Source organism: Xyrauchen texanus, chromosome 44 (assembly GCF_025860055.1).
Source record: "Xyrauchen texanus isolate HMW12.3.18 chromosome 44, RBS_HiC_50CHRs, whole genome shotgun sequence".
Lineage (NCBI taxonomy): Eukaryota > Metazoa > Chordata > Actinopteri > Cypriniformes > Catostomidae > Xyrauchen > Xyrauchen texanus.
In genome coordinates this window covers 5,024,750-5,037,135 of record NC_068319.1, presented here as the reverse complement: position 1 = coordinate 5,037,135, position 12,386 = coordinate 5,024,750, and the positions used below count along the sequence as shown (strand labels likewise).

At 34.4% G+C, this 12,386-nt stretch overlaps 2 protein-coding genes across 2 annotated transcripts; one reads left to right on the top strand and one right to left on the bottom strand.

The window, feature by feature from the left end:
• Positions 1–1,731: 1,731 nt before the first annotated feature.
• Positions 1,732–4,328, top strand: LOC127636585 (histone H2A.V-like). The gene is made up of 5 exons (XM_052117207.1): positions 1,732–1,815; positions 2,420–2,497; positions 2,578–2,691; positions 2,825–2,954; positions 3,354–4,328. The coding sequence occupies exons 1-5, from the start codon at positions 1,813–1,815 to the stop codon at positions 3,413–3,415; spliced, it is 387 nt and encodes a 128-aa protein (XP_051973167.1). The 5' UTR covers positions 1,732–1,812; the 3' UTR covers positions 3,416–4,328.
• A 792-nt stretch (positions 4,329–5,120) lies between these two features.
• LOC127636336 (homeobox protein vent1-like) lies at positions 5,121–7,924 on the bottom strand. Its single transcript, XM_052116790.1, has 4 exons — positions 7,784–7,924; positions 7,422–7,602; positions 6,658–6,914; positions 5,121–5,723 (listed from the first exon to the last, which is right to left on the bottom strand). The coding sequence occupies exons 1-4, from the start codon at positions 7,922–7,924 to the stop codon at positions 5,367–5,369; spliced, it is 936 nt and encodes a 311-aa protein (XP_051972750.1). The 3' UTR covers positions 5,121–5,366.
• Positions 7,925–12,386: the final 4,462 nt, after the last annotated feature.

Sequence of the window (12,386 nt, the reverse complement as noted above, 5' to 3'; positions counted from 1 at the left end):
TGCTGTCAGACGCCATTGGTTAGAGACATTTCCTCCTCCTCTGCATGCATTTCCTGTCCTGCTGAGGCTCCCCTAAAGAATCAACAACAATAATAAGAACAATAATAATTTAAAACACAAGTAATACTTTTATATAGCTTTTAATTTATAGCTTGGACTCAACATGAGTGAAATACTTTTTTTTTTATTTCTTTTTATATTTTGGAAGCTTTGAAGGAGAAATATCACTAATAAATAAACATTATTATTTTATGTAGCATATAAAAACCTCTTTTGAACCATATAAAAGTGGTTTTAATTTATTTTGTCCGTGTCATTAGAGAGTTTGGAAGCTTTGAAGGAGAAATAATAGGTAGGCCTACTAATAAATATATTAAACAATAATAATAAAAATAATTATTTAAAACACAGTTATTTTTATATAGCATATAATAACCTCCTTGGAATAAAAAAAAAAAAAAAAAAAAAAAGCATTATTTAGATGTATTTTATGGAGTTTGGAAGCTTTGAAGGAGAAATAATAAATATATTAATAATAATTTTAAAAAACTGAATTATTTTGTGTAGCATATAATAACCTCTTTGGACCCAGGTCAAAGTGTTTGTAATTTATTTCCATGTCATTGTAGAGTTTGGAAGCCTTGAATGAGAACTGATAGGTTCTAATTAATATAATAATACAAAAACAAATTTTTTTATGCAGTATATAATAATCTCTTTAGACATAGAAAACGTTTTGGAATGCATTTTTCTATGTTATTATAAAGTTTGGAGCATAAGAAACATATGACTTTAAAAATAAATAAATAAATAAAACTGATATTGTTTTATCCTCACAGGAAAATCCTACTGTACTTCGAAAATTCACTTACATTTTTTTTTTTTTTTTCAGAAGTTTATCTACAGGAAATCAAATATAACTGACAATAATAAAATAATATCAAGGCAATACTGTTCCTCTTTCTAGCATATTTTTTTTTAAATGTCACCCTATTTGAAAAAAATCTAAGAAAAATGGTTGAAACCCAAATTAAAAAAAAAATTATAATAATGATTAGGTAGTGCTTTACAGAGAACACATGTACATAAACACACATACATATTTCTGTGTTGCCTTTACAGAACTGACCCAGGACCAGCCATTTTTGCACCCTTGGTTTCTGGCTACTTATGACATGACGTAAACGCTGAATTGAGGACGGATGCTGAACAAAACGGGGAAAATGTGCAACAAATAAATAAATAAATTACTTTATTACTTACTTACACTTACTTAAATAATGATATTTAATATATTTTTATTAATTACTAAACCACCAATTATACCCAATTATATGACAACGACAAGTCAATAAACAAAGTATAATGATATTTAATATCGACCTCAATGACCCCATGTTCAATGACACAATTTAACTGTCACCGCAGATTTAACAGTCAAATGCAATACACAGCTTCTATCAAACACGCTATTAGACTTTTGTTTCTAAATATGCTCTAAATTCAAATATTATTGTAATTAAAACCCGCACTTAAAAACACGATAAACCCTTTAATTTATTTAATCCGCTCTGCTGTATTTGCTGCACGCATGCGCACAAGTCTAGTGCGCTGGTGGTCCAACAAAAAAAAAGAAAGAACTAAAACCACACACATTTAAAAAGCCCTGTGATTGGTTGGAGGCGACAATTCAAATTAAGACGGAGCCCGTTGATTGGCTTTTACGCCGATCCGTGCCGCGCCATCACTGAAGTGGGCATCTTTGTGTTTCCCTCCGTTTCGAGCAAACAGACACGAAGCTCATCCGGCGACATGGTAAATTAAGTTTTGTAATTTCTTAATTTTCAAAAATCCCTTATTTGGATCGTGATGTCAGGTATAAACTGTAATGGTGCACTGTTTTTGTTCGATGCATGTAGTGGCTTTAATAAGCGTGCGGTGTTTGTGTTTTGGTGAAAGAGCGCCGACCATGGGAATAAAGTACATTTAGTGCAGCTTTATTTTCCAAAAAGAGTTAAAGATCTTTGAAAATGCATACGTAAATGTAATAAGTAACACACGAGACGAAGTTTCCTCGCTTTAAACTAAATGTAAGACTTTGTGTTTGGTTACCAAGTCTATAAGTACTCTAGATACACATTATGACCCAGGATGATTTTGGTGGTAGGGTTTTTTTTATGCCCTGCTTGGTAGTCTTTCTGGTTTGCATTGGTCTCCATGTGGATTTAGTGAGGTTTTGTGTGATTTTTTGTTATTATTTTTAAATAATATAGCCTATAAAAAAAATACACAAAAACCTATTGAATCCACATGAAGACCAATGCAAACCAGAAAGACTACCAAACAGGTAAAAACAAATCCCCATCATCAAAAAATATAAATATAATATATATATCACATTGTTTTTGTGCTTCGCTAGGCAGGAGGAAAAGCTGGAAAGGACAGTGGCAAAGCCAAGGCAAAAGCAATCTCCAGATCTCAAAGAGCTGGTCTACAGGTAACAATATTTTCCTAAGAAAATATAGATTTATATTATATCTAAATGAGTGTTGTCTTTATCTGAGGCTTGTTCTGCAGTTCCCTGTAGGCCGTATCCACAGGCACCTGAAGACTCGAACCACTAGCCATGGGCGTGTTGGTGCTACAGCAGCGGTGTACAGCGCGGCTATCTTGGAGTATTTGACTGCTGAGGTAATGTTTGGTCATGGTAAACCTGGAAATATCAGGACATTTTTAAATTCTGATTTACAGACTTGGAAAAGTAATTTCAGTTGGTAGTAGTTGTGCTCGACTCGTGAAATTGCAATGCTTGTCAAAATTACAGGTGTTGGAGTTGGCTGGTAATGCCTCTAAGGACTTGAAGGTGAAACGTATCACTCCAAGACATTTACAGTTGGCCATCCGTGGGGATGAGGAGTTGGACTCGCTCATCAAAGCCACCATTGCTGGCGGAGGTGAGTTTTGTGTACAAAACCTGGATTTTCCAATGTAGTTTTTAAGCTGTAGAAGTATTCGTTTATTTTACATGACGCTGCAATGATTGGCAACATTAGATTACTGTTGGATCATAGGGATCTTCATGTTTTATGCTTAATTAAAAAAAAAAATGTTTTATTTCCGGCATGCAAGTAATTTGTCTGTCGAATTTTCCAATTTTAATAAGTTAAAAATTCGGAAGGGCTTTTACAATCATTATTTTAATTGTAAAATATTTACATTGATTTGATGGTCTTTGCTGTGACTTGAATGATATGTTATTGCAGTAGTAGAAATATGAAAATCATTCTATACAATATAAAAAAATGACTGCTTTGGAGTTCTGCTTGTGTTTCTAATGCTTTCTTTTCCTACAGGTGTGATTCCACACATCCACAAATCTCTGATCGGAAAGAAGGGCCAGCAGAAAACCGTATAAGATGCGTCTGGACTGTTGTCTTTATTGTAAAATCAATCATCATGGGGAAAGCATTTGTTTTGTTACATTCCATTATTGTTTGGTTATGTTTTTAAGTGTAGTTTGACTTAACAAGGGTTAGAGTTTAACATACTGTTTTCATGGTGGGAGGGCAATAAGTGGTCTGGGGTAAGAAAACAAATCGTGTCTTTTTTTTTGTGATGGTTTACGAAATAGGTTTGGCTTTTGAAAATCTGTTTTGTACATTAAAAGACCATTTTTCTACATTTTATACCTTTCCTGTGATTTTATTTTATTTGATGAGCACTTTTTTTCCATAGACTATAAAAGATTAATAAAATAAAAAATGATCTCATCATTTAATCATCTTATTAATGGTCAGAACTTTGAAGCTCCAAAAAGCACAAAGGCAGCATAAAAACAGCCCATATGCCAGTGATTAAAATCCATATCTTGTGATATTATAGGTGCGGGGTGAGAAACAGATAAATATTTACGCCCCCTGTAAATTCTTCTCCCTGCCCAGCAGATGGCAGTATGTATGAAGAATGTGAAATTGCCAAAAACAAAAAAAGAAAGTGAAAGTGGAGATTTATAGTAAAAAAAAGATTTAAATATTGATCTGTTTCTCACCCACACCTATCATATAGCATCTGAAGACATGGATTAAGCCACTGGAGTCTTATGAATAACTTTAATGCTGCCTTTATATGCTTTTTGGACCTTCAAAGATCTGGCCACCATTCACTTGCATTGTATTGATCTACAGAGCTTGAATATTCTTCTAAAATCTATGTGTTCTGTAGAAGAAAGTCATTCACATCTTGGATGTCATGAGGCTGAGTAAATAATGAGAGAATAAAAGGTAAAGTAATTAGAGAGGTTTTATTTTATTTGTGGGTGAACTGTCCCTTTAAGTGTGCTGATTGCTGTGAGTTATTTATTGAAACACTCAAGGTTACATTTTTCACTCACGTTGAAACATGACTAGCATTTTGCAGTTGTTTACCAATACACTAATGTTTCTACACCGTTCATCTTTTTACATCATGCAATTTGCTTGTTTGCTATGGCAGACTTTGGTGTAGTTATTTATTTATTTAAAGAGTTAAAAATCCCTACCTTTAAATTGCTGGCTAATTAGAAATGTTTCTTGGATCAGGTATAAAGAACCATAAAGCAACATTAATGATGTACAGTATGTGCAAACATGCTACATAACCACTATATATAAATGGGTGTTTAAATACAGGGAAATTCTACTTTAGGCAATTTAAAGCCAAAGTATCAAGCCATAAAAATATTTCAGCATTCAGTTCAAATTAACCTGGGGAAGAAATGCAAGAGCATGTTTAGTTTGACTTGTTCTTGTAGCTCAACTGGTAGATCATGTTTGCAATGCCAAAATGATGGTTTGATTCACAGGGAACACCCAAACTGATGAAATGTGTACACTGAATGCATTGCAGGTCGGTTTGGATTAAAGCGTCTACGAAATGCATAAAAGGATATTATGTCCTGGTGACCTGTAAAATGTAACTAAATTAAATTGTAATGAGTAAAATGTGTGCTTTTTTCCTTTAAAAATAAAAAAGGTAAGGAGTATTCAATTTAAGCAAGGTCCCAAAAACAATACTTAAAGTAATGAAGTACTTTACACAGTGCACTCAAATAGAAAAAGGTTTATTTATAGGGTCCACTTGTACACATAAACATGAATGAAATAGAACTTTTCAAGTTTTACAAACATATTTAAATAATTTGTCAAACAACATAAACAGCATCACCAAACTCAAAAATCACATTCGATTGCACTTTACCCCCTTGCAAAGGCCCCTGGCCCCATTGGCCCGGTCAGTAATCCATCCCTGCCCCCTGTATTCACACATGTAAACGATGCCAAATAAGCAACAATGGTCTGAAATTAAAGTTTTGTTGGCGTTCTCTCTTCTCACTGTGTGTTGTAGAACTGAGAGTGGTAAGGCTGGTACGGTGCCATCATGGAGGTGTTACTAGGGTGCACTGGCAAGCTCTGTAGGGTGCTGTACGGGTACAAGGCCTCCACGGGCAGGGTCGGGATGCTTCCCACTGCGGCCGGATTGTAGTGGAAGCCTGTGGGACACTGGGCGTAAGTTGCCGGGCTCTCCTGTACTCCTGAGTAGTAGCTGGGATACGGAGCGGGTCGGTAACTGTGCAGGTCAGAATAGTGCATCAAATGGGACGCGACCTTTGCCTGACACGCGTGAGCCAAGTTGTCCTGAACGGTTCTTTTCAGCTTCATTCGACGGTTCTGGAACCAGTTTCTAATCTAGTGGAGAGAAACATGGCGAAGGTTAGCACACCTTTTCTTTGTCCATTAGTTCTAGTAAGAGTTTAAATATATATATATATATATATATATATATATATATATATATATATATATATATATATCGTTTTGTTAGATCAGCCATCATCTTGTTAAATTTGCATTTAAAGAATTTTTGGTATAATGTACTTCCATAAAATTTCCGTTAAAGGGATAGTGCACCCAAAAGGAAAATGCTCTCATCATTTACTCACACTCATGGAATCCCAAATGTGTATGACTTTATTTCTTCTGCAGAACTCAAATGAATGCAAGTGAATGGTGACCAAAACTTCAATAAAACGCATAAATGCAGCATACCAAATAACTCCAGTGGTTTAATCCATGTCTTTAGAAGCAATCTAATCACCTTTGTGGGAGAACAGACCAAAATGTAATGCCTGTTTCACTGTAAATCTTGTCGTTAACGTCTCTAGGCATGTATTAAACCACTGGAGTCTTTTGGGTTACTTTTATGCTACCTTTATGTGCTTTTTGGAGCTTCAAAGTTTTGTTTACCATTCACTTGCATTGTATGGACCAACAGAGCTGAGATATAAACCTAAAAATCTTTGTGTTCTGCAGAAGAATGTAAGTCATACACATTTGGGATGGCATGAGGCTGAGTAAATAATTATTCTTTAAAAGATGCTTACCAATATTTTGTTTACTTGGTGAAGGTTATATAAAATCACTTAGATTTTAATGCTTACACATTTTTATAGCTATAATTTAGGATGTTCAGTCAACTGAGGGAGTTGACTTCAAAATGTTGCAGAAAGTCAATCTGTCAAGTACAATCTGTAGTACCTCTCCTTAGATATGACTTACATTGTATACAGGACACTTATACTGTAGTAATGGTAAATATTTTGTATGAGAAAAGACAACATACCTGTTTATCTGACAGATTTAGTCTTTTGCAGAGCTCTGCTTTGTCTTGGGCTCCGAGATAAGCGTTTCTTTTGAAGGCTTTCTCCAGACTGCTGATCTGCTCGGCGGTGAAAGCCGTTCGGGGCCTGCGGCCAGTAGAGGGCGATACCGATTGAGCTGTGTCCTTTGGGGCCCCAGGTGAGAGAGAACGGCACTCTTCACTCTCATACCCTGATGTCTCCTCCTCCTCTGCACTGCTACTGAAACCTGGCTCTGATGCTATAAGTGAAAAGACACATATGAATGTAAATATAGGGTTAAGTAACAAAAAAGTGGCAAAAATGGAAGAGCAAATTTGCAGTCTATAAATTCGCATTCTTGAATGTTTTATATGCACTCAATTTTAAAAAGAACATTAGAGAAATCATTAGGGGAAAAAACTTTAGATATTGTTGGAATAATTTAAGCTATTATAGATTGCATGCAAATTGTAAATTCACTGTATCATTCTTTAAGCATTTTTACAACCTAAAATGAAATAGCCTAATATTTCTCTACATTTTAAATAAATCAAATTCATTAATAGTTTTTTAATATGATAGTTTTGTAATAGTACTTATTGCTATTCTTGTCTTAACACAAAAAGTAGTATGAAGCAATGTAACTATTATTTACATATACTATTTATATTTTTACCATTATATAATATTTTAATAGCATTTAATTTTCCCTCATACAAATTTAGAGCAGAGTCAAAAGTGAAACTAATAGAATAGTTTTTTTTACCATGAGCGTGTTGCTGGACAATATTGCTGTTGTTTGTCTCTTGCATAGATGTACTCAAAGAACTGTTTCCTGGCTGCACTGGCTCCATATGTTTCTCCTGATTTTCCATGCTTTCGGGTCTCCATCTGCTGTAGAAGCCAGGGAGACTCTCAGAAGCCGTGCCAGATGTGCTGGGCCCCTCCTGGCCAAAGGAGACCCAAGAGTTTGAAAGATAAGTTGTAGTTACGGGGCTACATGTGGCCTGGCTGCTTTTGGACAGCCACTCAATGGAAAAAAGACCCTTCATCTCAGATGTCCAAATCCAGGAATGAATGAGAAATATCCAGCAAAACCAAGGCAAATCAGCAGTTCTTCTTCTTTACGGTGAGTTCCCAGAGTCTTGTGAACAGAATGAGGTCCTCTGATTGAGACTCAGCTTGTGTGCTGATAAGCGTGTCTTCGGGTTCACTGGTCAACACCTCCTGTATAGAGCTCAAGTATTTATAGGGGTAATCCCAGCTCATTTACAATTCACTTTGCCCAGGATCAAAGGAGACATCCTCCCCTGTCCTGATCTCCACCCCTTCAGTTTTCACAAGCGTGGTAATGAAGACGTCTCAATCTGCCTTGAGTGAACCCATTAACTACTGGCACCAGTAAGTCTGGAGATGTAATCCCCTCCCTAAAACCATCTCTGATCCTGTCTCCTATCTGAGGTGTGTATGTGTCTATGTGATTTCATATGTCCTCGTTCGAAGAATCTGATAGGTAAAGTTCAAAGATAAAAACAGTGTCAATCAGGTGTATTCATGGAAATCATAAATACCAATATTAGTAAGTTTTGGTTATTAGTTAGTCTTTTTCTCACTTGAGTATATCCAATGCAAGCTACTTAAACTGATGTGACATGGTAATGCATCATTTTACCATATCAACGGGTCAAAATGCAGCTTTGAAAAATAATCACTTTATTTATATCTTACTTATTTGATCATTTAATTTGATCACTTTTACTGATTCCAAAACAGCAACATTAAGCAACAAAAAGTCATAATCTTTTTACGTAGTCTCTTAGAATAGAAATGTAACAACTTCAAATAAGGACTTGGGTTCATGTGTTTGTGTTTGTTTGTTTAGAATAATGTTTACTGATTCCAGCATAACAAAACAAAGAGCAATTGTTTCACAGTCTGTTTATAGAAATGGTCACACAACAACTTCTAATAAGAACATCCAGTTTAATGTTTGTTTGTTTGTTTGTTTGTTTAGAAATGCTTTTATTGATTTCAACATAACAAAATAAAGCCAAATATTTCATAGCGTGTTTACATGGGAAGATATAGTCAAACAACTATTTCAGAAAAGGACTTCCAGTTTGATATTTGTTTGTTTGGAATCGCTTTTATTGATTTCAGAATAACAAAACAAATTGACTTGAACTGAATGACTCGACAATGACTTCAATGTTTTTTATTATTATTATTTTCAATAACTTATTATAAACAGTACTGAAATGCATTTATAAAAATATTGCGACATCAATTAATTAATATGCAAAAATGTCCAGGACCACTGATCTGCATCTGCGCAAAAATGACAGATGATTGTCGAGTTTCCAAAATAATCTCCTTTGGATATAAAGATTTCAAATTGGACCGTGTGAATAAAAAAAGTATGAAAATATGCAACGCAAAAATTTCGGAAACAACCACCACAACCTCGAATTTCATCAGACATTTCAAAAAGTAAATCATTTCATTATCCAGAAAGATTAATATGTAAAATTACTGTTCAAATGTTTGAGGTTGTCAGTAAATTAAAATGATTCACGATTAATCTCATGTTTTGTAGTTCAAAATGTCCCAACATTGCCTCTAAATGTGTGTGTGCCATTTCTAAACCTTCTCAAAATCAACAATATACCATAACCATTTGTTGGCAATATAACAACATAACAGGCAGATTTGGAGCCACAACACTTTATTTAAAATGTGACAAGTTGTATAAAATATACAGAATGACTCGTGACGAAATCCAAGTGCTCTCATAGTGATTATGACTCCTGAAGACTTGAACTAATGCCCTTGAATGCAAAACCTTTATGACTATTTTATGTAAATGTCTCTCAATAAAGGGAACTGACTGTCTTCAGAAAAGTTTTGATGGCATTTTCTTTTCATTTTACCTCCGTATAATGCCTAATAATGTATTGTTTATAAGCGCAGGGCTGCTTTGTGTACAGGCGTTACCAGGGTAACAGCTATGTTTCTGCTGCATAAGCGCCACCTACTGTCAGAGAGTACATTTGCATTTTCATTCAGCCCGTCTGCTATTTGTTAGATCAATGTGAAAATCTGACTGCATTTTTACACAGCACATGCAGTGTTATAAATTTTAACCAGTTAATTCTAAAAATCTAAACAATTCAGATAACAAGGTATCTAGAAGTATTCACAGTATTTTGAAGTGCCCACGATAAAAATACCATGCATGTTCATCAACGCAATTTACTAATATATATATATATATAAAATTCACAATTAATTGCAATGCCCCTGGACCGTAATAAGGAAGATTCCTGAGAAACGCAAGCTTGTAGTACCACCTGTTTACTCCAGAAGGCAGTAAGTGAAATTTCAGCTGGATGAGCAACGTGCAGTTTATACAGTGAAGAAAACAACACAAACATGCGTTACGTTCTTGCGTTCAAAACACTTGATGAAGCACAAATCCGAACTAAGGGATCTCAATATATTTTCTAAGTATTAAACTATATTTAACTTGACACAGTGATGTAAAAATATTATGTTTATGACGCAACACACCCGAGACGCTACACAAGCATGACTGACGCAGGTGTTCATTGACGGGTCCTTAAACAAGCCCTCATAATAAATCTCCAATGGTAGTAAACAATACATTGTATTATAAAGCTGCTTTTTGAATGGTCTTATCAATGATGAACTCTTCTGCAACAAGAATGTAATGCATTTAAATTATCTGAATATATATATATATATATATATATATATATATATATATATATATATATATATATAATTATAATTTTAAAATATTTAAAGATAACTAAGTATAATTATTTCATTATTATGTATTGAATTATTGTTATATGAGTGGCTTTCTCAGCAAATATTGGTATATGCAATTAAATGCGATTAATCACGGTTTATTAATCGGGACACCATGCAATTAATTCGATAAAACATTTTAATCAATTGACAGCCCTAAGTATAACACATTACTGTTAAACAATTCATGTAAAAAAAAAAAAATATGTTAAAATATGTATATGAATTCATAATTTCAGAGCAAAACTAAATATTTATTAAAAAAATGAACCTCTTTATTTTAGTACTGTAACTTGACTCTTGACTTGAAACTCATCAAGACTCGACTTGACTTGCTTGAGGTGAGTCACTGATGACTTGCTGGATTTGTCTGAACTGCTCTTGAGACTTGATGGTTAAGACTTGAGACTTGCTTGTGACTTGAACATGTGTGAGTGACTTGCTCCCACCTGCTGTTTACATAGTAAGAAATGTTCAAACAACTGTTTCATTACTTCCAGTTTGATATTTGTTTGTTTGTTTATTTGCTTAGAATCGCTTTTATTTATTTCAGCATAACAAATTAAAGCGGAAATGATCATAGCGTGTTTACATAGTAAGAAATGGTCAAACAACTACTTCATAAAAGGACATCCAGTTTGTTTGTTTGTTTGTTTAGGATCACGTTTACTGATTCCAGCCTAACAAAACGAGGCACAAATGTCAGAATCTCTTTAGAATAGAAATGTTCACTTCAGATCAGTTTGATGTTCAGTAAGATTTATCTTTAATTTTTTATTTAATTAGTTAATTTATTCACCAAGAATCTCATTTACTGATTCAAATGGAAACAAAAAAAGTAATTATGCAATTCTGTTGCTCTGAGAAAATCTCTATCACACAAACTCACAATAAAAAAACTCTCACACTTAATGTTCCTGTGAGTGGCTGCAAATGTGGGTAATTCAGCCCTTGTTTATGCCCTTTTCAGTGGGTATTGGTATCAAAGCACACGGCTCTTTTGAAGTGGCAGGTGGGTTAATGGGCTGTTTTAGAAACACTACACGAGTATAGAGACAGTAGTCTGCAGAGGCTCAACTACTGATGGAGATAACTGCCGGCCCTTGGAACTATTCACCCCCCCAAATGGGATCATTACGCATAGTTGATCTGGTTTATCAGCTGCTTGTTGGAGATTAACTTGATCAGTCCCACTATTGAAGAATCCATGATTTCAAAGCTTGCCAGACATGTTTGATTATCCCACGAGCAAATAAAACAGGCTCAGATTGTCCCGTTATTGTTTCTAAAAGATCTAAAGGGTTTGATCCCTTTTAGATACATTAAAGGGAAGAAACGGAAAGACGGCGCCAAGGGTGGAGATTTTACGCATACAGAGGTCCATAGACATAAGACATGAGACATCATTATCACCTATCTGCTTCATTCTAGCAATGGTTATATAGTCGTCTTATTTATTTATTTTCATAATGTTTCATAGTCCTTTTTCTATAGAACAGAAATGGTCATGTCAGGTCAGTTTTAAAGTTCATTAAGATTTATCTTTATTCATTTCAATTATTCATTCATCAAGAATCACACAAAAATGATTATAAAGACTTCAGTATGACCTTCAAGTCAATGATACATGTTATTAAAATGATATAGGCAACGAGTGACACAATCTGTTCATTTGATCAACTAATTGTATATAGCTTTGATTTGCACAGTTGAGTCTGAATAAATTCCACCCTCTTTAGCTCATTTAAAAGTTCAAAGGGCAGATCATTCGTTTACACTATCTCATCATATCTTCATTTCTTTCTCTATCTCTGTCACTGAAAGGACAAACAAGCACCCCGGTCTCATTCTTGCCTTATCTGTCACTGATCTCTCATTTAGGGTTTCTATATTCCAG